Source organism: Eucyclogobius newberryi, unplaced genomic scaffold, assembly GCF_026437365.1.
Source record: "Eucyclogobius newberryi isolate DKJ021-1_F unplaced genomic scaffold, fEucNew1.0.hap1 SCAF_12, whole genome shotgun sequence".
Taxonomy (NCBI): Eukaryota; Metazoa; Chordata; class Actinopteri; order Gobiiformes; family Gobiidae; genus Eucyclogobius; species Eucyclogobius newberryi.
The window spans coordinates 26,300,152-26,327,411 of NW_027315746.1; the positions used below are offsets into that span (position 1 = coordinate 26,300,152).

The 27,260-nt window shown below is 42.5% G+C and overlaps 1 protein-coding gene across 3 annotated transcripts; it reads right to left on the reverse strand.

Annotated features, from left to right (window-relative positions):
- Window positions 1–1,414: 1,414 nt before the first annotated feature.
- gjc2 (gap junction protein gamma 2) lies at window positions 1,415–26,439 on the reverse strand. Of its 3 annotated transcripts, none has more exons than XM_072441713.1 (3): window positions 26,359–26,439; window positions 3,264–3,380; window positions 1,415–3,183 (listed from the first exon to the last, which is right to left on the reverse strand). In XM_072441713.1, the coding sequence occupies exon 3, from the start codon at window positions 3,152–3,154 to the stop codon at window positions 1,907–1,909; it is 1,248 nt and encodes a 415-aa protein (XP_072297814.1). In that variant the 5' UTR covers window positions 3,155–3,183; window positions 3,264–3,380; window positions 26,359–26,439; the 3' UTR covers window positions 1,415–1,906. The 3 variants fall into 3 exon arrangements, with proteins under 3 accessions (XP_072297814.1, XP_072297813.1, XP_072297815.1); XM_072441712.1 differs by lacking the exon at window positions 26,359–26,439 and adding an exon at window positions 7,257–7,512; XM_072441714.1 differs by lacking the exons at window positions 3,264–3,380; window positions 26,359–26,439 and adding an exon at window positions 7,257–7,513.
- Window positions 26,440–27,260: the final 821 nt, after the last annotated feature.

The following is a 27,260-nucleotide window of genomic DNA, read 5'->3' on the forward strand; positions in this document are numbered from 1 at the left end:
CCTAGTGTTTTTCTAGCAGATAACTGTCATTTTTATGTTCAACCTGAGGGGGGAGGGGCCATGGGGGCATTCTTTCAACAGCAGCAAACATTTGAGAATCTCCAAAATATTATTTCATACATAAATTAATGAAATTATGAAATAGAACACACATTTGGAATACATTTATTCAATAAATAAAACAGTCTTTGTTCAAGGAAGGCACTTCTAAGATGTATGAAGAGTAAGACACTAACAACTAAAATTGAATGTTGGGTAAATGGATCAGAAAGACTCATGGGATGTCTCTAGTTTCTGCCTAGCTGAGGTGTGTAAGCTGTTGTTCACAGTTCTAAAGCATGCATCTATCTACCGGTATTCCTTTCAGAAAGCAAAAATGGACTACTTATGTTCACCCTAATATTTTTAAAACAATGATTCTTTTTGTGCATATTATTAAAATGTATCAGTCCACTTTAAGTAGAGCTTAAAGAAAGGGTTTCGTTCATACTACTGCTACACCGCAGTAGGCCTGACAAAGACAGCAGCACATAGGCTTACCTAGGATGCATTGTAAAAGATCATACACACAACCTTTCAGTCACTTTTCTCTCAGAAGTAGGCCTACTTCAGCTGTTCATTTCACAATAGGTTGGAATTTCACACTTACAATGTCATATTTCTTTTACATTTGTAAATGGCAGTAGAGAAACCAGTTATGCCCTCAGCTCATGTGTAGTTGGAGATGTTAATCGTCAACTGGGGTTCAGGAGCAGGACCACGCCTCAACCTCTTACTCCTCCAGCAACCACGCCTCCTCACTATAACCACACCTCTGATTACCCAGAAGCCCTTTTTATACAGGCCTATCCCAGCATCTCTTGTCATCTCTGCTCTCTCGACCCCACCCTCCCACCCCATGTCTCTATCATCTTCACCTTAACATATCACCATCTAAGGAGGAGGTCGGGTTCTGAATCTGCTGGGGGGATTACCTGAGACAGAGCCCCCATCCTGAGTCTACCCAGCCAACTCTCATCGATCCATCATCGATCCATCATCGATCCATCATCACTATTATCAATAAACATTCTTTTGGCGTGGTCTTTGCTAGTGAAGCCTGTGTTAAGGAGGCGTTGCAACAATGCTGTCAAGGGTTCCTTTCCTTTCTGTTGTAAAATTCACACAGAAGCAATCAAAACAAACTTCTGTTTAGTGAAACTGTGTTGCAAATCTCTCATGTTTTTATCTTGTGAATTAATTTTCGTCTGCAATACAAAGCTTACATGCTGCCAAAAAAAGAAAAAGATGTAGAATCTGTTCAAGTACAACCACAAACTTCAATATATCTGATATATCTAATATATCCTGAAGAGAAAACTCAAAATACTTGTTTTGTCTTAAGTTGTAGTCAACACAATACTTTTGTGTTAAGGTTAAGTAGTAATACTTAAAGAAGAAATTCTGTATACTGTAACTAAATATTACTACTTTTCATGAAATAAACGTAATTTTCTTCTTTATCTGGTTCATAAAAGCCCATTGTTTATCGTGTACTTATGTACAAAAGTGTGGACTAAAACTATACAACTACATTTGTATTGTACAGGTTATGCAAGATCCTAGTCTCCCCTTGTCTTGTCACTTATTGAATTATTATCAATAGATTAGTATTCTTAACATAGATACAAAATACTAACATATGATCCCAGACATGAATTAATAGTGACTCTAGTGGGACTGTTTTGTATTTTAAAACAAATCTTTATCTAACTGGAGATTTTACAACCAGCCATATAGTTCCAACGTGCCAAAACACACCTAAAAACAAATACAGTTTGCTGGTGCCAGTAACACTAATCCTGAGCTCTTCAGAGACTGCAAGTACCATTGTCCTTGAAGATATTTCACTAATTAAAACATAAGTCTAAATCCACACTGAGGTCTTTCCATTTTTGCCAGCTGTTTTGTCTGCTGACTTTGGCCTTGCCCCTTGCTTCTCTTGGACCAAATTGACTCGGTTTTGCTCCGCTATGGTCCCCCCAGACACAGGACTGCTAGATCCTGATGTTTGCTGCGTACTTTTGATTTGATACGTTTGAAAGGCCATGTCAAGCTGCTCCTGGGCTACTCGCAAATGCCGATGCAAGCTTGCCAAATCGGAAGGTATGTTCTCATCCGGACTCCCGCAGTGCTGCTCTTGGGCTGAGTTGGCCATGTTTTGCTCATGTGGAATAATGCTATTAGGAATCCGTCCCGGTTTGTCGGCCTTAATGACGAGGTTGTATCCTGGAGGAGATGATGGGATGTTTCGAGAGAACGGGTAATGGTATGGCGTTAAGGTCCCTCGACTTTTTCGTCGGCGTATGGAATCTCGGAATGCGCCGATTCCTATGTGTAGCATCTCGCACAGATTTAGGATGAGGCAAAGGCAGCTCACAATGTACATGATGAGAAGGAAGATGGTTTTCTCCGTAGGTCTCGAAATGAAGCAGTCGACTCTGTGCGGGCATGGGATCCTGTTGCACACAAATGTCGGATTGACTTTGAAGCCATAAAGGAGGTACTGTCCAGCCAGGAACGCAACCTCAAAAACTGCTCTTGACGTAAGCTGAAGGATATAAATTCTCATGAGACCTTCTTGAACGATTCTCCGGCGTCCATCATATTTGACTGGCATTTTGCTGTTTCCAAAGTCAGGCCTCAATTCTTGCATCTCAAGCGCGTCTTCTAAAATCATTGGTTCAGCCTCATCGTCAACGTGTTCCTCCAGGACCTCCTCTATAAGTTGACCGTCCCGCCATCTTGAATGCGGAGATGTTTTTTTACGCCGCTCTATTCTTAGCCTTTTCCGGCGTTCTTCCTCCGAGGTCCGAGCGATCTTGTGAATTGCGTATCCCATGTACATGACAGACGGAGTGGAGATCATGATGATTTGGAAAACCCAGAAGCGCACATGGGAGAGGGGAGCGAAGGCATCGTAGCAAACGTTGTCGCAGCCCGGTTGCTTGGTGTTGCAGGTGAACTTAGTCTGTTCATCGGAATATATAGACTCGCCACCCACTGCGGTCAAGACTATGCGAAAGATGATCAACACCGTAAGCCAGACTTTCCCCACAAAAGTGGAGTGGTTGTGGATTTCTTCCAGGAGACGCGTGAGGAAACTCCAGCTCATCTTGCTCCAGGAACTTTTTTAACAAGGATCTGAAAATAGAAGACAACAAATTCAGGCCTGCTTTTGTATCATTGGAAATGATTTCTTGGCGTTCATAGTCAACACATACCAGAAGCTTAGGCGAGTTACATAATTGCATTGGCAGCTGAATGAAGCCCCCATTAGCTCTCGTGCTTGTGCTTGTTAAGAGTTGTTTCTTTCCCAGAGTTGGCCACCTTTGTTGAGACTGCAAACAAGAAAATAAAAAAAGTCTATTGAAATGGAGGTCCCTCGGTTCATAATTTTGTATAAAAATGTTCTCTGATAAAGTTTGAGATTCCCAAAACGGTGAACATTATTTAATTGATAACTTTGCAAAAGGAGTAATTTGGATTAAAGCAAGACATTTAATGATGGGCTGTGGAGTATGATCAATAAATTAGCCCACATGCTAATTTAACCACTACCTCGTCAGAGTAACAATGAGTAATCATTGATCCATACTAATTTTATGTGATGCATTCTTATCTTATAGTGGTATTTTTGCTCAAACCTTGTGATCATTGTAACACGGGTTGGATAGGAAACAACAGGACTATAGATACTGGAGCAAACAAGGACGTACTGTGCATTGTAATTGTGACACAGCTTCAACCAGCACACAGAATCTGATCTCAATGTCACAGATTATCAGGGTTCAGTTACTGTGCAATGGGTTTACTTACTTTATGACTACCGGTACTGCTATTGCACATGACTCGAGGTTTTTATTGCCGGAATTACAAATCCTTTTAGATGATAGGTGTCTTTCACTTCCAAATGACGTTTTGAAACCTTTATGGTGTGTTTATAGGTTATGTTCAAGATCTAAAATCTGATAAAGTCATAATTTCAGATATAGACACAGGGGCCTAGAGGACATTCACTATTTTTGAAACAAATGAAATAGCCAAAATCCAAAAATGTTGGACCCTATCATTAGTTGTTAGGGCATTCCACACATGTGCAATATTGATCTTAACTTTAAGTCCTTTAACCTGCCCTGACATAAAAAATAATTTACATAATTTTCACTTCAATTTGGCTGACTTTGAACATTGAACAGTTTTTGATTCATGTGGGGGGGTTACTTTTCTAAAAACAGAGGAATCATGGTATTAGAGACCACTTCAAACTTCACTGAATTAGTAAGAAAACTAGAAAACACAGCTCTCATAGTGAGAGCATGTGCGATTTCTCCTTCACTAATTTCTGATAAAGCTTCTATTATCTTATAAAAAATAAAAAGTAGTTTTAATATTATGTTATATATATATAATGTTTTCACACTATAATTTAATTCAATACAACATAAAAGTATTCTAAGAATTCAGAACGCAGTACTTTGATTGGACCATGCAACGTTACAAAACGTATATGATTGCAGGTGTTCAGAATTCTGTCACTAATACAATTTCAAAGTCGCCTTCCCATTACGACCCATAAAACAAGTCTGCAATCAGACATCAAATTCCACCGTAGAATTCTGAACTTCCCTCCTGCCCAATTTGAAAACTATAGGAATGTCGGTGTCTCATTATTGAAAAGTACAGTATGCATGTCGTGTCTGAAGAAAACCTGATCTGATCCTTGAACCTACTAAAAGTTAATCAATGTTTTCCACCATAGCATTGGTATTCCTTTAAGTACATCCCCTTAAGAGCCTACCTCCAGCCTTACATAATCATGACGTGTAGTTATTAAAAGCACCAGCTATTGGCGATAGGCGTCTGCTGGCTTTTAAAAAACAAAATGAATGTGAAAGAGCCCAAAATCAATCACATAATGTTTGGTGAAGATCTCTGTACAATACAAAGAGAAGAACATGCATGCTGTAGAGAGAGAATCATGCAAGGCAGTTTCTTTCCCCAAACCCTGTGGTGTCAGTGATTGATTGAATGAAAAGGCCATTGTGAGTGAAGTCCACCACTTGAGGAACCTGCTGTCGGTCTGATCGCATCATAGCCTCGTACGATGTAATGTGAATGAAGCTGCGCTGGAGAGGCAGCGCCAGCTTCTCATTCACTCGCACCGCACAGATATGCCTGCTCCGGGCTGAGCTCATGCACACGATTGGCACTGTGTTCCCCAGCCAAGAATGTGTCATCAGAGAGAACAAGGCATGAGAGCTTTGTCTAACTGTGGCAGGGACGGTAAGACTTTATCGTGGTCATAATTGTGCTTATTTTATATGTATTTATCTTTTTAAGAAAGGCCTTAAATTAAGAAAATGTAAAAAAAAAGGATATATTCGTACACAACCCGCACAGTTCATAGAAAGAAGTGAAATCTCCCACTCATACCTTGTAAAACGCAAGGATAATTTGTATTTTTAACAACTAGCCAACTTTATACTTGTACTTATGCCCTCTCTGCATACACTCACAGCATTACAAATCCATTTACAAGGCTATATAAATATACTACATAGAGTATATTTATAGTATATATATAGTACAAGCATATTTATCACGCACCAATAACATTTTGTAAAGTTAAAAATTATAAAATGTTCAGAACAACCGTTTAACAGGGTTATTCCAAAAAATAAAAAACAAAACTAATAAAAATGTTATTGTATATCTGTTAAAGGAGTTGGTATATGGAACAACCTGGATGATAATAGAAGCATTTAAACAAACAAAAAATAAAACGTAATTTTTTGGGAAACTATATGCTCTAGAATGTTGTTTGTTGTTTTCTTTTCTTTTTCTGGTATTTGTATTGACTGGTGGAACTGCAATCGTTTTCTACTTTTCTTGAAATTCCTGTGTTTTATTGTCTGGGATTATAAATACATTTGACAGGATTGTGGTAATGCTGTCATGTACATCCTTGTCAAACTGTAAAAGGCCGGATAAATGTCTACAACATCTACATATGCTTCTGCTCATGTGCTCATGTAACGTGCGGGCTCATGTTATTCCTGCTAAAAAATAGCTTCTTTTTAGTGGTTGAGAGAGAGAGAAAGAGCTATTGTTGCTGGGATTGTGTTCCGCGTTTGAGAGCCTGGGTAAGAGAATAAAGATTGTCCGAAAGGTGCTTTTTCTAGATGGAATTAGACAATAACACACTTTTTTTGGACAAATTCCTTTAGTAGAGCGGGACTGACTTGTCTGTGAACCGTTTCCATAGGTTTCAAAACCGTCTTGCATCCTGACGCCCAGTTTGTCATGCAGATTATAATATGAGTGACGAGCATTGCATTAAAATACAGGTAAGCTGATTCCATTGTTAGATTGTCTCTGAACTTAATTTTGTTAACAGTGACTCAAAGGTTTATTCATCAACACATTCCCTGCTGCCACTTTGTCATTATGTCGCCTGTGAAATTATTGCATGAGCATTGGCTGTTGGGATACGAGCCTAAAACAGGAGTTCTCAACTGATCACTAGGGACGCAAAATTGAGTTGAAAAATTGTTTCCAATGCTGCACGTTGCAGGGACATTTTTAGATTGAGACCATGACACGCTCCATATCAGCATCCCTCTGTTCTGACATTACATGCTTAGAAAAGTTCAAATGTCACAGCGTTTTTTTAAATAAGAAACATTTCTACTGGAAAATACAGTAGCCAGGTAAACATTAAGAGACTTAATTAATAAATCAGGAGCAAATTAATGTTCTTTCAATTACCCAAACCCTTATCACCTGGAATACATTCAATTTCAGTTTTTATCATGCACAATCAAAATTTCAACCTGTGAGATTTACAATTTGTATATTGATTGATCACAATTTTCTATTCAATTGTTATCAATAAAAATGGCATTCCATATGGATTTCTTTAGGAACACTTCAGACTTTAAATCGCTGCCATTTAACACAAAAAAACGGTCAATTATATACAATATTATTTTCCCATAGTCTGAACTGCTCCAAAACCACAATCATTTTACTGACAAAAATCATTGATGGTTAGAAATGAATGAAAGTTTTAAATTGACTCCACTTGATCTACAATTGAATTATAATTGCATTTATAGATATTTTAATTATCAAGAACATTTAAAAAAAATAAAAAATGAAGTCATAGAAAATACTTGAATTTTGTGGGTAAAATTATTTTAAATTCTTCTTACCCGAACAACTTCCCATTTAATTCAGCATCTCCATCCATGTCTCCTCCAGTCAAACCCATCCACTATCATGGTCTCCTTGTGATGTTATTTTTCTGCTCTAAACTGGGGGTCTCTCTGCTCTGAGCGCCTCACATTCTGATTCAGATCTGTCTTCTATTACTCCAGCCGTGTGTCAGAATAGTAGAGTAGGGAGGGTGAAAAAAAAAAAAAAGAAACAAACTTCCTCTAGCCACGAATGACCCTCATCGGCGAGTTCAGACTTGAGGATATGGCAGAGCAGCGAGCAGTGAAATGAAGACAGTACACCCCCTCCTCTTACAGTCATGTGCAGTATTAGTGACATGCATGCTCTGACTCCAGCAACTTTGTGTTATTCTGTTGACTCTGCAAAGTAAAGCTGCTAATACCTCTTACGAGCATCGTTCATCGATCCGTGTCCAAAATGTTTCCGCTGAGTGTCTTTGAACATGAGCTTGTCACAGTCTACTCACTGTTTGATGTACTTTTAGGTCAACCAAGAGCATTTTGGATGATGTAACCGCACATTAAATGAAGTGTCACATTAAGGGCAGATGTGACAGAAGCCAGGGAGCCTCAGAGCACATCCGTTTGTCCAGCAGGTGCACTCCGTCTTCTCTCCGTCATAATATTTAACAGTTCAGCTCAGGCATGTGTCCAAATCAGAGCAGTGGACAGGTAAGGACAGATGTGTACCACTCTAATACTTACAGCTGCAGGTTTGGTGCTGTAAGAAGATCTAGCTTTATTTCCGCTGGACTGCTGACATGAGTCAGTGCATTTTAAGAAGGAGCATTTTGGTACCGCTTTATAATAACTACATTTTAATTAGCCTTGATGTAGCATGCCATACTAAGGCTTTTCAAAGTGCAGTTATTGTAAAGTACTACCAGCATTTCCAATAGGTCAGCTCCAGGAGCCCAGCGTTTACTCTTACTCCTGCCACAGTGCGACAGATACATTCTACTTGAATGAAGCCTTTTGATCACAGACACTGGCTGTGGCTGAGATAGTGAGGAGAACTGATTGCCTGTGCCATATCCAACAACCACAGTCGTTTGTCCTGTTGGGACATTCCCAGTCTACATACTGACATACAGGAGCTTTCTCAGACAGAGACAGAACATAGATGAGTGAATTTCCACAAATCACAAGTCAGGTCAGAGAGTCAATACATTTACTCAAAGTCAGATAAACAGCAAAATCTGTCATAGAGATCTGGATATTATTATGTTGATAGAAATTGTATATTTAGGACACCATTAATTCTCCAACCCGTAATAATGTGTAGAATCACTGCAGTGCAGTGTCATGTGGGTCAGGCCGCAGCGTCGAGGGTTCAAATCCAGCTCATTCCCCATCTCATTCTCAATGACACTGTCCTCTCAAATAAAACCTAAACTATATTTTTTGAAATAAATAAAATAACTGCAGTGCACTGCAAAGTCCCTCACAAAAAAGGCATGACAATACCTTATTTTCTTCTTCTCCAGAACCCTAAATTGGGTTTTTTGATGACATTTCAAAAGATAAACATGTCTGCATTATTTAGAACTGTATTTTTGTCTGAACTGGCTGTATGGGCCCACAGGCCTATGGGACCAGAGGCTGCACCCTGAGCTCAGCCTGTGCATCGGATGGAGGAGATGGAGCATAATACAGCGCACACTGGGATGCTGCTGGAAAGACTCAGGCATTTGGGCTTTGGCCATGTGCTTACCCTAAGGGACCAACACACACGTGTTTAAGTTGCAAACACTCGTCATGCTCCAAAAACTCCAGATAAAATAGTGAAAAATGCAGATTAGCTGATTAAATCTGTAAACTGAAATAGACCAGCAAATCTATCAGGATCCAATTTGGCTCTTTATCATTGATGTTTTGCTCTTATTTAGTCTGACACGTCCAGATGTACATGTGAACAAATCATTATGTACTGTTTCCTCTGTTTGTTGTTCCTATGTGAGTCTGTTATGTGGAATCTCATTTCAGTCACATGCACCAGCGTTGGAGAGTGTATTTTGTGTGTAGTGTCCCTGTGTCCTCAGACATTTGGGGCAGTTCTAGCTGTGGGTAACTGCTTTACAATGATAAATATTGATTGAAGAGCCCAAAGCCATTATCCTGTAAGACACGGGCTGACATCGCTTTTGTTGCAAGGTCTGGCATCCTGAGATTGCCAAATGCCAATATTTAATATTCATTATGTTATGATTATTTTTCTTCTTTATATATATATATATATATATATATATATATATATATATATATATATATATATATATATATATATATATATATATATTCCACTTTCAAACTGACATTTATTTATTGAACTCTTGTCATTGGTGCATTTAGGAGGTCGGTGGCAGCTGCAGGGGCCTGTGTAGCTGAAGTGATGCAACACTGAGAGCCAAACATCTCGACAGCTCTCCTTGGCTGCCACTAATGTCATGGCGGGCAGATTTTGCATGCGCATGTTGTTGTACTGAACAAAGTTGATGCGAGCAGACTGGAGGGGTGCTGTAGAGGTTTGCGTTTATGTAAGAGATCAAGCCATGACCACGTGGCTTTGTGGGACGCGCCCTGCCTTCATTGCCCTCTGAGAAAAGACACCAGACCAAGACAACGTGCTGCTTGTGTTTTGGGCCCGAGCCGCTATCATTAAAGCCCTGTTAGGAGTGCAGCGGTCGGGGGGTTGTCCGGTAGGCTGCCTCACAGTTGTGTCAGTCCCATCTCATTTGTTCATGTTTCCTCCCAGTTCCTTCCACCCAGAGTCTATCCTACCCCCGGGCCCAGTGCGTCCCGTGCCAGTTTGACTAAAGCTGCACTCCACTGAAGTGTCTGAGATGAGGAAAGGCCTAGAGGTGGATGCCGACAACTTCATCAGCTCCACGTCTCTTTCACATTTGAGCAAAGCAACTTGTGCGGCCTGGCCATGACACTGGACACGTAATGTTCTGCAAACGCAACTCAAATTGGATTAATAATTTCAATTGAAACAATGAAGCATCTACAAAAATACTTTGACCTTTCATTAAAAATGCTTGTGTAGGATGTTTTTTCTTGGCACTTTAGGGAAGAATCCAGCTGGGGAAATTAAGGAAACAATTCAGGGAGTCATCCCTTAAAGGTCTTACAGCAGACTTACAAAGACGTTTTTATTTCATGGATTTAGAAGTGATGTGCATCACTTTATTAACAAACAACATTTACTTTATAGTTTGCTTGACATAGAGGACAGACGGTAGAGCAGTGCAGGCTCCTTTCAATCATTGCACCAGTTTTAAAATATAGCACACAAAGAGCAATTGCGAGACTCCCACAGATTTGTTGTGAAAGGCCAGGACTCCCATTGAAAAGAGGCTTTTAATCTCAATGGTTGAATAAAGGCTGAACTGGAAGCCTCATATCAAACTTGTCATTCAATAATAAATAATGTCAAGGATAAACTAGATTATGAACCTCTTCACACTTTATATTGTGCTCTGATTTGATCACATCTATCATATTTTATTGAGATTGTGGGTAATTACTATAAGTGCAATAAAGCCACTTAAAGCCAAAGACCATCCCAATCCTCTATTCTTAAAGTCCAGTCTACCTAAATTGGATGCTTTGATTAAATATCATGCTCTAAAACTAACGTTCAAAGTTAAAAATAATATTATCCCGACTTGTGTCCAAATACTTTTCTGTCAGGCGGACACTATAGCAGACACTACAGCAGACACTACAGCAGACACTATAGCAGACACTACAGCAGACACTATAGCAGACACTACAGCAGACACTACAGCAGACACTACAGCAGACACTACAGACACTATAGCAGACACTACAGCAGACACTACAGCAGACACTACAGCAGACACTACAGCAGACACTACAGCAGACACTACAACAGACACTACAGCAGACTCTATAGCAGACACTACAGCAGACACTACAACAGACACTACAGCAGACTCTATAGCAGACACTACAGCAGACACTATAGCAGACACTATAGCAGACACTACAGCAGACACTACAGCAGACTCTATAGCAGACACTACAGCAGACACTATAGCAGACACTATAGCAGACACTACAGCAGACACTACAGCAGACACTACAGCAGACACTACAGCAGACACTACAGCGGACACTACAGCGGACACTACAGCGGACACTATAGCGGACACTATAGCAGACACTACAGCAGACACTACAGCAGACACTACAGCAGACACTACAGCAGACACTACAGCAGACACTACAGCAGACACTACAGCGGACACTACAGCGGACACTATAGCGGACACTATGGCAGACACTACAGCAGACACTACAGCAGACACTACAGCAGACACTACAGCAGACACTACACCAGACACTACAGCAGACACTACAGCAGACACTATAGCAGACACTACAGCAGACAGTACAGCAGACACTATAGCAGACACTATAGCAGACACTACAGCAGACAATACAGCAGACACTATAGCACACACTATAGCAGACACTACAGCGGACACTACAGCAGACACTACAGCAGACACTACAGCAGACACTACAGCAGACACTACAGCAGACACTAAAGCAGACACTATAGCAGACACTACAGCAGACACTACAGCAGACACTACAGCAGACACTACAGCAGACACTATAGCAGACAATACAGTGGACACTATAGCAGACACTACAGCAGACACTACAGCAGACACTACAGCAGACACTACAGCAGACACTATAGCAGACACTATAGCAGACACTACAGCAGACACTATAGCAGACACTACAGCAGACACTACAGCAGACACTATAGCAGACACTACAGCAGACACTACAGCAGACACTACAGCAGACACTACAGTGGACACTACAGCAGACACTACAGCAGACACTACAGCAGACACTACAGCGGACACTACAGTGGACACTACAGCAGACACTACAGCAGACACTACAGCAGACACTATAGCAGACACTATAGCAGACACTATAGCAGACACTACAGACACTATAGCAGACACTATAGCAGACACGACAGACACGATAGCAGACACTACAGCGGACACTATAGCAGACACTACAGCGGACACTACAGCGGACACTATAGCAGACACTACAGCAGACACTATAGCAGACACTATAGCAGACACTACAGCAGACACTACAGCAGACACTACAGCAGACACTACAGACACTATAGCAGACACTATAGCAGACACTACAGCAGACACTACAGCAGACACTACAGCAGACACTACAGCGGCCACTACAGCAGACACTACAGACACTATAGCAGACACTACAGCAGACACTACAGCAGACACTACAGCAGACACTACAGCAGACACTACAGACACTATAGCAGACACTACAGCGGACACTACAGACACTATAGCAGACACTATAGCAGACACTACAGACACTATAGCAGACACTACAGCAGACACTACAGCAGACACTACAGCGGACACTACAGACACTATAGCAGACACTATAGCAGACACTACAGACACGATAGCAGACACTACAGCGGACACTATAGCAGACACTACAGCGGACACTACAGCGGACACTATAGCAGACAGTACAGCAGACACTATAGCAGACACTATAGCAGACACTACAGCAGACACTACAGCAGACACTACAGCAGACACTACAGCAGACACTACAGCGGACACTACAGCAGACACTATAGCAGACACTACAGCAGACACTTTAGACACTATAGCAGACACTACAGCAGACACTACAGTGGACACTACAGCAGACACTACAGCAGACACTACAGCAGACACTACAGCAGACACTACAGCAGACACTATAGCAGACACTATAGCAGACACTATAGCAGACACTACAGACACTATAGCAGACACTATAGCAGACACTACAGCAGACACTACAGCGGACACTACAGCTGACACTATAGCAGACACTACAGCAGACACTACAGCAGACACTACAGCAGACACTACAGCAGACACTACAGCAGACACTACAGCAGACACTATAGCAGACACTATAGCAGACACTACAGCAGACACTACAGCGGACACTACAGCGGACACTACAGCGGACACTATAGCGGACACTATGGCAGACACTACAGCAGACACTACAGCAGACACTACAGCAGACACTACAGCAGACACTACAGCAGACACTACAGCAGACACTACAGCAGACACTATAGCAGACACTACAGCAGACACTACAGCAGACACTACAGCAGACACTATAGCAGACACTACAGCAGACAGTACAGCAGACACTATAGCAGACACTATAGCAGACACTACAGCAGACAATACAGCAGACACTATAGCACACACTATAGCAGACACTACAGCGGACACTACAGCAGACACTACAGCAGACACTACAGCAGACACTACAGCAGACACTACAGCAGACACTAAAGCAGACACTATAGCAGACACTACAGCAGACACTACAGCAGACACTACAGCAGACACTACAGCAGACACTATAGCAGACACTACAGCAGACACTACAGCAGACACTACAGCAGACACTACAGCAGACACTACAGCAGACACTACAGCAGACACTAAAGCAGACACTATAGCAGACACTACAGCAGACACTACAGCAGACACTACAGCAGACACTACAGCAGACACTATAGCAGACACTACAGCAGACACTACAGCAGACACTACAGCAGACACTATAGCAGACACTACAGCAGACACTACAGCAGACACTACAGCAGACACTACAGCAGACACTACAGCAGACACTATAGCAGACACTACAGCAGACACTACAGCAGACACTACAGCAGACACTATAGCAGACACTACAGCAGACAGTACAGCAGACACTATAGCAGACACTATAGCAGACACTACAGCAGACAATACAGCACACACTATAGCAGACACTACAGCGGACACTACAGCAGACACTACAGCAGACACTACAGCAGACACTACAGCAGACACTACAGCAGACACTAAAGCAGACACTATAGCAGACACTACAGCAGACACTACAGCGGACACTACAGCGGACACTACAGCGGACACTATAGCGGACACTATGGCAGACACTACAGCAGACACTACAGCAGACACTACAGCAGACACTACAGCAGACACTACAGCAGACACTACAGCAGACACTACAGCAGACACTATAGCAGACACTACAGCAGACACTACAGCAGACACTACAGCAGACACTATAGCAGACACTACAGCAGACAGTACAGCAGACACTATAGCAGACACTATAGCAGACACTACAGCAGACAATACAGCAGACACTATAGCACACACTATAGCAGACACTACAGCGGACACTACAGCAGACACTACAGCAGACACTACAGCAGACACTACAGCAGACACTACAGCAGACACTAAAGCAGACACTATAGCAGACACTACAGCAGACACTACAGCAGACACTACAGCAGACACTACAGCAGACACTAGCAGACACTACAGTGGACACTACAGCAGACACTACAGCAGACACTACAGCAGACACTACAGCAGACACTATAGCAGACACTATAGCAGACACTATAGCAGACACTACAGCAGACACTACAGCAGACACTACAGCGGACACTACAGCAGACACTACAGCAGACACTACAGTGGACACTACAGCAGACACTACAGCAGACACTATAGCAGACAATACAGACACTATAGCAGACACTACAGCAGACACTACAGCAGACACTACAGCAGACACTACAGCAGACACTATAGCAGACACTATAGCAGACACTACAGCAGACACTACAGCAGACACTACAGCAGACACTATAGCAGACACTATAGCGGACACTACAGCAGACACTACAGCAGACACTACAGTGGACACTACAGCAGACACTACAGCAGACACTACAGCAGACACTACAGCGGACACTACAGTGGACACTACAGCAGACACTACAGCAGACACTACAGCAGACACTATAGCAGACACTATAGCAGACACTATAGCAGACACTACAGACACTATAGCAGACACTATAGCAGACACGACAGACACGATAGCAGACACTACAGCGGACACTATAGCAGACACTACAGCGGACACTACAGCGGACACTATAGCAGACACTACAGCAGACACTATAGCAGACACTATAGCAGACACTACAGCAGACACTACAGCAGACACTACAGCAGACACTACAGCAGACACTACAGCAGACACTATAGCAGACACTACAGCAGACACTACAGCAGACACTACAGCAGACACTATAGCAGACACTACAGACACTATAGCAGACACTATAGCAGACACTACAGACACGATAGCAGACACTACAGCAGACACTATAGCAGACACTATAGCAGACACTACAGCAGACACTATAGCAGACACTACAGACACGATAGCAGACACTACAGCGGACACTATAGCAGACACTACAGCGGACACTACAGCGGACACTATAGCAGACACTACAGCAGACACTATAGCAGACACTATAGCAGACACTACAGCAGACACTACAGCAGACACTACAGCAGACACTACAGCAGACACTACAGCAGACACTACAGCGGACACTACAGCAGACACTATAGCAGACACTACAGACACTATAGCAGACACTACAGCAGACACTACAGCAGACACTACAGCAGACACTACAGCAGACACTATAGCAGACACTATAGCAGACACTACAGCAGACACTATAGCAGACACTATAGCAGACACTACAGCAGACAGTATAGCGGACACTACAGCAGACACTACAGCAGACACTACAGTGGACACTACAGCAGACACTACAGCAGACACTACAGCAGACACTATAGCAGACACTATAGCAGACACTATAGCAGACACTACAGACACTATAGCAGACACTACAGCGGACACTACAGACACTATAGCAGACACTACAGCGGACACTATAGCAGACACTACAGCCGACACTACAGCGGACACTATAGCAGACACTACAGCAGACACTATAGCAGACACTATAGCAGACACTACAGTAGACACTACAGCAGACACTACAGCAGACACTACAGCGGACACTACAGCAGACACTATAGCAGACACTACAGCAGACACTACAGACACTATAGCAGACACTACAGCAGACACTATAGCAGACACTACAGACACTATAGCAGACACTACAGCAGACACTATAGCAGACACTACAGCAGACACTACAGACACTATAGCAGACACTACAGCAGACACTACAGCAGACACTACAGACACTATAGCAGACACTATAGCAGACACTACAGACACGATAGCAGACACTATAGCAGACACTACAGCGGACACTACAGCGGACACTGTAGCAGACACTACAGCAGACAATATAGCAGACACTATAGCAGACACTACAGCAGACACTACAGCAGACACTACAGCAGACACTACAGCGGACACTACAGCAGACACTATAGCAGACACTACAGCAGACACTTTAGACACTATAGCAGACACTACAGCAGACACTACAGCAGACACTGCAGCAGACACTACAGACACTATAGCAGACACTACAGCAGACACTACAGCAGACACTACAGCAGACACTATAGCAGACACTATAGCAGACACTACAGCAGACACTACAGCAGACACTACAGCAGACACTATAGCAGACACTACAGCAGACACTATAGCAGACACTATAGCATACACTACAGCAGACACTACAGCAGACACTACAGCAGACACTACAGCAGACACTACAGCAGACGCTATAGCAGACACTACAGCAGACACTATAGCAGACACTACAGCAGACACTACAGCAGACACTATAGCATACACTACAGCAGACACTACAGCAGACACTACAGCAGACACTACAGCAGACACTATAGCAGACACTACAGCAGACACTATAGCAGACACTACAGCAGACACTATAGCAGACACTACAGCAGACACTACAGCAGACACTATAGCAGACACTGCAGCGGACACTACAGCAGACACCACAGACACTATAGCAGACACTATAGCAGACACTATAGCAGACACTACAGCAGACACTATAGCAGACACTACAGCAGACACTATAGCATACACTACAGACACTATAGCAGACACTATAGCAGACACTATAGCAGACACTATAGCAGACACTACAGCAGACACTACAGACACGATAGCAGACACTACAGCGGACACTATAGCAGACACTACAGCAGACACTATAGCAGACACTATAGCAGACACTATAGCAGACACTATAGCAGACACTACAGACACTATAGCAGACACTATAGCAGACACTATAGCAGACACTACAGCAGACACTACAGACACGATAGCAGACACTACAGCAGAGACTATAGCAGACACTATAGCAGACACTACAGCAGAGACTACAGCAGACACTACAGCGGACACTACAGCAGACACTACAGCAGACACTACAGCGGACACTACAGCAGACACTACAGACACTATAGCAGACACTACAGCAGACACTACAGCAGACACTACAGCAGACACTACAGCAGACACTACAGCAGACACTACAGCAGACACTACAGACACTATAGCAGACACTATAGCAGACACTACAGCAGACACTACAGCAGACACTACAGCAGACACTACAGCGGACACTACAGCAGACACTACAGACACTATAGCAGACACTACAGCAGACACTACAGCAGACACTATAGCAGACACTACAGCAGACACTACAGACACTATAGCAGACACTATAGCAGACACTACAGCAGACACTACAGCAGACACGACAGCAGACACTACAGCGGACACTACAGCAGACACTACAGACACTATAGCAGACACTACAGCAGACACTACAGCAGACACTATAGCAGACACTACAGCAGACACTACAGACACTATAGCAGACACTACAGCGGACACTACAGACACTATAGCAGACACTATAGCAGACACTACAGACACTATAGCAGACACTACAGCAGACACTATAGCAGACACTACAGACACTACAGCGGACACTATAGCAGACACTACAGACACTACAGCGGACACTACAGACACTATAGCAGACACTATAGCAGACACTACAGACACGATAGCAGACACTACAGCGGACACTATAGCAGACACTACAGCGGACACTACAGCGGACACTATAGCAGACACTACAGCAGACACTATAGCAGACACTATAGCAGACACTACAGCAGACACTATAGCAGACACTATAGCAGACACTACAGCAGACACTACAGCAGACACTACAGCGGACACTACAGCAGACACTATAGCAGACACTACAGCAGACACTTTAGACACTATAGCAGACACTACAGCAGACACTACAGTGGACACTACAGCAGACACTACAGCAGACACTACAGCAGACACTATAGCAGACACTATAGCAGACACTATAGCAGACACTACAGACACTATAGCAGACACTATAGCAGACACTACAGCAGACACCATAGCGGACACTACAGTGGACACTACAGTGGACACTACAGCAGACACTACAGCAGACACTATAGCAGACACTACAGCACACACTATAGCAGACACTACAGACACTATAGCAGACACTACAGCGGACACTACAGACACTATAGCAGACACTATAGCAGACACTACAGACACGATAGCAGACACTACAGCAGACACTACAGCAGACACTATAGCAGACACTACAGCGGACACTACAGCGGACACTATAGCAGACACTACAGCAGACACTATAGCAGACACTATAGCAGACACTACAGCAGACACTACAGCAGACACTACAGCAGACACTACAGCAGACACTACAGCAGACACTACAGCACACACTATAGCAGACACTACAGACACTATAGCAGACACTACAGCGGACACTACAGACACTATAGCAGACACTATAGCAGACACTACAGACACGATAGCAGACACTACAGCGGACACTATAGCAGACACTACAGCGGACACTACAGCGGACACTATAGCAGACACTACAGCAGACACTATAGCAGACACTATAGCAGACACTACAGCAGACACTACAGCAGACACTATAGCAGACACTACAGCAGACACTTTAGACACTATAGCAGACACTACAGCAGACACTACAGCAGACACTACAGACACTATAGCAGACACTACAGCAGACACTACAGCAGACACTACAGCAGACACTACAGCAGACACTACAGCAGACACTAGAGCAGACACTACAGCAGACACTACAGCAGACACTATAGCAGACACTATAGCAGACACTACAGCAGACACTACAGCAGACACTACAGCAGACACTATAGCAGACACTACAGCAGACACTACAGCAGACACTACAGCAGACACTACAGCAGACACTACAGCAGACACTATAGCAGACACTACAGCAGACACTATAGCAGACACTACAGCAGACACTACAGCAGACACTATAGCAGACACTACAGCAGACACTACAGCAGACACTATAGCAGACACTGCAGCGGACACTACAGCAGACACTACAGACACTATAGCAGACACTATAGCAGACACTATAGCAGACACTACAGCAGACACTATAGCAGACACTACAGCAGACACTACAGCGGACACTACAGCAGACACTACAGACACTATAGCAGACACTATAGCAGACACTATAGCAGACACTATAGCAGACACTACAGCAAACACTACAGACACTATAGCAGACACTATAGCAGACACTATAGCAGACACTATAGCAGACACTGCAGCAGACACTACAGCAGACACTACAGCAGACACTACAGCAGACACTATAGCAGACACTATAGCAGACACTATAGCAGACACTACAGCAGACACTACAGCAGACACTACAGACACTATAGCAGACACTACAGCAGACACTACAGCAGACACTATAGCAGACACTACAGCAGACACTACAGCAGACACTACAGCAGACACTACAGCAGACACTATAGCAGACACTACAGCAGACACTACAGCAGACACTACAGCAGACACTACAGCAGACACTATAGCAGACACTATAGCAGACACTACAGCAGACACTACAGCAGACACTACAGCAGACACTACAGCAGACACTATAGCAGACACTACAGCAGACACTACAGCAGACACTACAGCAGACACTACAGACACTATAGCAGACACTACAGCTGACACTATAGCAGACACTATAGCAGACACTACAGCAGACACTACAGCAGACACTACAGCAGACACTACAGCAGACACTACAGCAGACACTATAGCAGACACTACAGCAGACACTACAGCAGACACTACAGCAGACACTACAGCAGACACTACAGCAGACACTATAGCAGACACTACAGCAGACACTATAGCAGACACTACAGCAGACACTACAGCAGACACTATAGCAGACACTACAGCAGACACTACAGCAGACACTATAGCAGACACTGCAGCGGACACTACAGCAGACACTACAGACACTATAGCAGACACTATAGCAGACACTATAGCAGACACTACAGCAGACACTATAGCAGACACTACAGCAGACACTACAGCGGACACTACAGCAGACACTATAGCAGACACTACAGACACTATAGCAGACACTATAGCAGACACTATAGCAGACACTATAGCAGACACTACAGCAGACACTACAGACACTATAGCAGACACTATAGCAGACACTATAGCAGACACTATAGCAGACACTGCAGCAGACACTACAGCAGACACTACAGCAGACACTACAGCAGACACTATAGCAGACACTATAGCAGACACTATAGCAGACACTACAGCAGACACTACAGCAGACACTACAGACACTATAGCAGACACTACAGCAGACACTACAGCAGACACTATAGCAGACACTACAGCAGACACTACAGCAGACACTACAGCAGACACTACAGCAGACACTATAGCAGACACTACAGCAGACACTACAGCAGACACTACAGCAGACACTACAGCAGACACTATAGCAGACACTATAGCAGACACTACAGCAGACACTACAGCAGACACTACAGCAGACACTACAGCAGACACTATAGCAGACACTACAGCAGACACTACAGCAGACACTACAGCAGACACTACAGACACTATAGCAGACACTACAGCAGACACTACAGCAGACACTACAGCAGACACTACAGCAGACACTACAGCAGACACTACAGCAGACACTATAGCAGACACTATAGCAGACACTACAGCAGACACTACAGCAGACACTACAGCAGACACTATAGCAGACACTACAGCAGACACTACAGCAGACACTACAGCAGACACTACAGACACTATAGCAGACACTACAGCAGACACTACAGCAGACACTACAGCAGACACTACAGCAGACACTACAGACACTATAGCAGACACTACAGCAGACACTATAGCAGACACTATAGCAGACACTACAGCAGACACTACAGCAGACACTACAGCAGACACTACAGCAGACACTACAGACACTATAGCAGACACTACAGCAGACACTACAGACACTACAGCAGACACTACAGCAGACACTACAGACACTATAGCAGACACTACAGCAGACACTACAGACACTATAGCAGACACTACAGCAGACACTACAGACACTACAGCAGACACTACAGCAGACACTACAGACACTATAGCAGACACTACAGCAGACACTATAGCAGACACTATAGCAGACACTACAGCAGACACTACAGCAGACACTACAGACACTATAGCAGACACTACAGCAGACACTACAGCAGACACTACAGCAGACACTACAGCAGACACTATAGCAGACACTACAGCAGACACTACAGCAGACACTACAGCAGACACTACAGCAGACACTACAGCAGACACTACAGCAGACACTACAGCGGACACTACAGCAGACACTACAGCAGACACTACAGCAGACACTATAGCAGACACTATAGCAGACACTATAGCAGACACTACAGCAGACACTACAGCAGACACTACAGCAGACACTACAGCAGACACTATAGCAGACACTACAGCAGACACTACAGCAGACACTACAGCAGACACTACAGACACTATAGCAGACACTACAGCAGACACTACAGCAGACACTACAGCAGACACTACAGCAGACACTATAGCAGACACTATAGCAGACACTACAGCAGACACTACAGCAGACACTACAGACACTACAGCAGACACTACAGCAGACACTACAGACACTATAGCAGACACTACAGCAGACACTATAGCAGACACTATAGCAGACACTACAGCAGACACTACAGCAGACACTACAGACACTATAGCAGACACTACAGCAGACACTACAGCAGACACTATAGCAGACACTACAGCAGACACTATAGCAGACACTATAGCAGACACTACAGCAGACACTACAGCAGACACTACAGACACTATAGCAGACACTACAGCAGACACTACAGCAGACACTACAGCAGACACTACAGCAGACACTACAGCAGACACTACAGCAGACACTACAGCAGACACTACAGCAGACACTACAGCAGACACTACAGCAGACACTATAGCAGACACTACAGACACACCATTTCCTTGTATAGTTTAGGTTAGATTGTGTTTGCTGAATTGAACATTGGACAATCTAATCCTATTACAATCTTTACAATAATATATGGATATCTTGTGACGTTGACATAATGCCAATACCATAAAAACCCTGCTAGGTCTCAATAATTTGCCATTTTGGTTTGTGAACTACAGTTAAGGGCTGTTCTGAGGCCGGCCTGAGGGGGGCAGCAGACCAATCCAAAGTCATGCTGTGATGGTCTGTGGTCTACAGACTGCAGATGCTTTAGTGTTGTTGCCCTTCTGATCAGTGAACTGGTAGCTCTGCCTCTACCTCAACGCTACAGTTGCATTTTTCCTTGACCTACACTGTGATAATAAAACTGCTGATAACAGTGATTACAACATGGTATTGGAGGAATTTCACATGCTGGGAAAGAGAGTAAAGTTAATCTATGAGTACAATGATTTCCCATTCCATTTTCAGTAAGGTCTGCTCAGTTTACAATGTGTCTGAACGTGGCTTCAGATAAGCGGAAGAAAATGGATGGACTATGCCAGACTAGAATACCACCCAAATACAACCAAAGTGGTCATTAGAAATTATTGTCCTAAAAAAGATTCATTGTAGTGAAGTCAATGTCATGAAGGCACAAATATTAAAATTTTAAAATCAAATACTATACTGGTTATTTTAGATTTAGTGAAGATTTGATTAAAAGAGTGTCCTGACCTTCAACCAGTGCTCGACCTTAACCCTGGTTAAATAAACACAGGAAAGGTAATATAGTTAATTTTTGTCTTTCTCTCATTCACAGGGTGATAACATGAATGAGTTCAAGAAGGCACTAGAACACAATGTTGCAAATATTAATTTACTCAACCCGCAATCTATGCTTTTGTCATTCCCAGATAACACAAAGACATGTCTGTCCTGAAGAAATGCCCGTTTTTTGTTTTTAGTTAAGTGCTGTATATCTATTTTATTTGTATCTATTTGTTTCTGTATTCTCAATTTAAGAAAAAATAGAAAATAAAAGAAGTAACATGGCCTGAGAGCAAGAAAAAAAATAGAAATGATGAAGCCACTGAAAACACTGCGACTTCCAGCCAAGCGTCGGCAGCAGAAGTGAGGACATCTTTTGGAACTATTTAAATATAGATTAGATAGGATAAGCCATTATTTGTCCCACAATGGGGAAATTCCAGTATTGCAACACAAAGTAGGTACAGAAGTAAAATAATAAAAAACAGATAACTTATAAAAAACACTCTTGTAGAAAAGCTCTTATAAAACCTCTTACACTTTTAATACAAAGAATTAAAAAGAATAATAACAATAGTAACACTCTTATTTACAGCTGTTATATGGACAGAGAATATTGCACTAGTTGTGATACATGATCATTTTAGATTTTATTTGCCAATCACTGCCCTGACCGCACGCTGCTGCTTTATATTGAAGAAAAGAGGAGTATAGTTTTTCTCTAAGATTATTGATAGTTTTTTATAGAGGACCACACCCAAATGATCAAGAGAGTCTGTTTGCCATTTAAATGGGTAAGGACAGAGGGGGTCGCCAGTAAGAGAGAATTTCAGTCTTTTGTACATTCAATTTGTATCAAGACATTGGACCAATATCATGTAGGAAATGCATCAAATTGGGTGTGGACATTTCTGTTTTGGTTAAATATAGTAAGACATCTTCTGCATAGCAGGCAATTTTATGCTTTTTCCCATCAATTGAGACACCATACATTTTTTTCCCAATTGTCTAATATATTGGGCTGATTGTTCCAAGTACAAAGCAAACAAAAGGGGAGACAAAGCACAACCCTCTCCAAAGTCAGTGAGTCTGTCAAGTATTTTTGTTTTTTGGTCTTTTAATTGCGCTTGGAATTTCAGGAGTAAATTGAGTAAATTGAGAGTGTCCATAAAGATGTGCACCTCTGATGTTTGTCTAATGGTGAGACGTGCGTCCAGGGCGTCCTAGAAACGTGTCCAAACCATTTACCTTGGGCGTCTGGCACGAGTTTGGACACCGCAGTGTGAACGCTGCTTATATCTTAGTATACCACAGCCCTTGTTCTATCTTCGGGTCTGGATGACCCACAGGCATCTGTAGTAGGTGTCCTGAGCTGACAGCTCCTCCTCTGCTCTCTGTAAAAGCCTATTCTTGACAATCTCAAAAGTATTGCTCATTATTTGTCTCCTTTTTGCTTGTCTTTGAAAAGCTTGACACGATTTAAACACATCTTGTTTCCCGCACGTGGACAGCATGCACATGTAGGATGTGTCACTTTGGGTTTGCTTCTCTAGCAGCTCGTCACTACGTGATTACTGGGTGTATTTTGAAAAAATAAAACATGATATGGAGCTGGTTATCTCATTTATTGCTGTCTCTACAAGTCAAGTTCCGACCGCAGAGGACAACTGGAACACAGCATTACCTCTACGTATGTCAGTATATCTGCAGTAGTCCAACCAGGAAGGACAATTATAAAGGTCACTGAAATTGTCAAACAGGGAAAAAATAGGCACTATTTTTTGTAAAGTCCTAAACGTAGAAACAAATATTCACTACGTTTTAGTGAAAGGTGTAGTCTGAAGTCAAATACGGTTACAGTTTTTGTCAGGGTTAGATTGTGTTGCTGTAGATTGCTGAACTTTTTTTTTTATTACAAAAGTAAACATAAAAAAAAACATTAACTCCCTTTTCTAAACTGGTGTTGGATGTACGTCAAAGCACACGGCAGCCAAGGTTACACAGAAAATCGAACCAAAGTTTATTACAGGTGAAAAACAAGCACGACAGAGAGACATGTCTCATTGATTCTTAAACATACACTCTCATATACTCAAACCTGATTACAACTAAAGAAACAATATATGTACACGTGGGACTGTTAGCAATAAAGAAACAATATATGTGCACGTGGGACTGTGAGCAATATTTACCGTTTCAAAGCTGACCGACAGAGATAGTTATAATTCAACTGTTTGCATCAATCGTCCAACATTTTATCAAACATCCGGATTCTTTCCCTACATGACTTTATATGCCCTTCACAACTTTCTGGAAAACATTCAAATTCACATTATCCCATTACAAATACCCAAGCTATAGAAAACTATACATTATAGGTCAATGACTTGTCATTTCAAAATAGACTGCAATAGTAGCTGTTTTAATTAATTAATCCTGTCCTGAAGGAATGGGCCTCCTTATTTCAATTATTTTCTAGGTTAGGCTCTCCTCTTTCATTTCATATGGAAATACCAGTAAATCATTAGCTTAGTGTAAGCCTGAGCTTTCAGAGAGCCTAAGTTGGTGATGTTTACTCTTGCAAGTGTCATTTCAAGGATCATAATTTCTCAATGATTGGACAATTTAACCTAAAAAGTTTTATTATATATAAGGAAAAAGATTGCATTCTGCTTTTTAACACTCTTCCTTCTAACTCCACTATTGTTAGGTTATAGTCTGTAATTTATCCACAGCAAATCAACATATTATTTGTGGAGAATGGCAATATTTTACAAGGATGGCAAAAGGGAATAATGTTGCACTTACCCGTTTATAGTATCTTTCCAGAAGTAAGTTCCTGTATTTCATTTGTAATAACAAGAGTCCTGGGTCACTGCTCAGCATTCACACAATGGGTGTTTTTTCTCACCACCAAGTACAGACAGGACACCAAGCAGGGCACATCCTGGCTCCAAAGGCTCTATTGTTTTCCATCCGCTTGGATTGCCATGTGCATGGACTGTTTATCTATGGAATCTTGGATAATTCTTATTGAATACACTGAAGTCTTGAATCTTACTACACTACACAATATGAGACCAAACATGTCACTTATTCAGTTCAGAGACCAAACCTACAAAATGTACTTTCCTTTTTAATTATGTGCTAAATAACAATATTGTTGGCATTACCATTGTTTAAATGTCTGTTATCCCTCAGGTATCCAGGTAGGTTTTATGGCAGAATAATGTAAAATGATAGGTCAGCTGACGAGAGTTGTGCCACTCATCAGCTACTTGGATCAGTGGAAAAACACACTTTGTCCGGGTAACCCAATTTAACTTTATTAGCTTAAATCGAATATCTTGCTCATTATTTACCAATGTTAAAAATAAATAAAAAAGCAACATGACCTGTGAGGCCAAACTCCCAAAACACTTTTACTAATTTTAGTACTATTAATAGACATATTTCTGTGTGATTGATGTATGTATGTATAGTAATGTATAGAAAAGTGGGTCAGTCAAATGGCAGACATGAGGTCGTTTCATCTTTGTGTTTATTTGAACAGAATTCAAAGTTTAAGTTCAATGCTTATCAACCCATTCCCATCCTGGGTGTACAGTGTGGGCATGTTTATTACACTGACATCATTCCTTTTCAGACTTTGAGCAGCAAATGACAGAATAACATCATATTATGAATACATGAAGTATAACAACATCATA

What these genes read in the sequence shown, in the direction of transcription:
- gjc2 (XM_072441713.1), bottom strand. Translation starts at nt 3,154, where the DNA reads ATGAGCTGGAGTTTCCTCACGCGTCTCCTGGAAGAAATCCACAACCAC.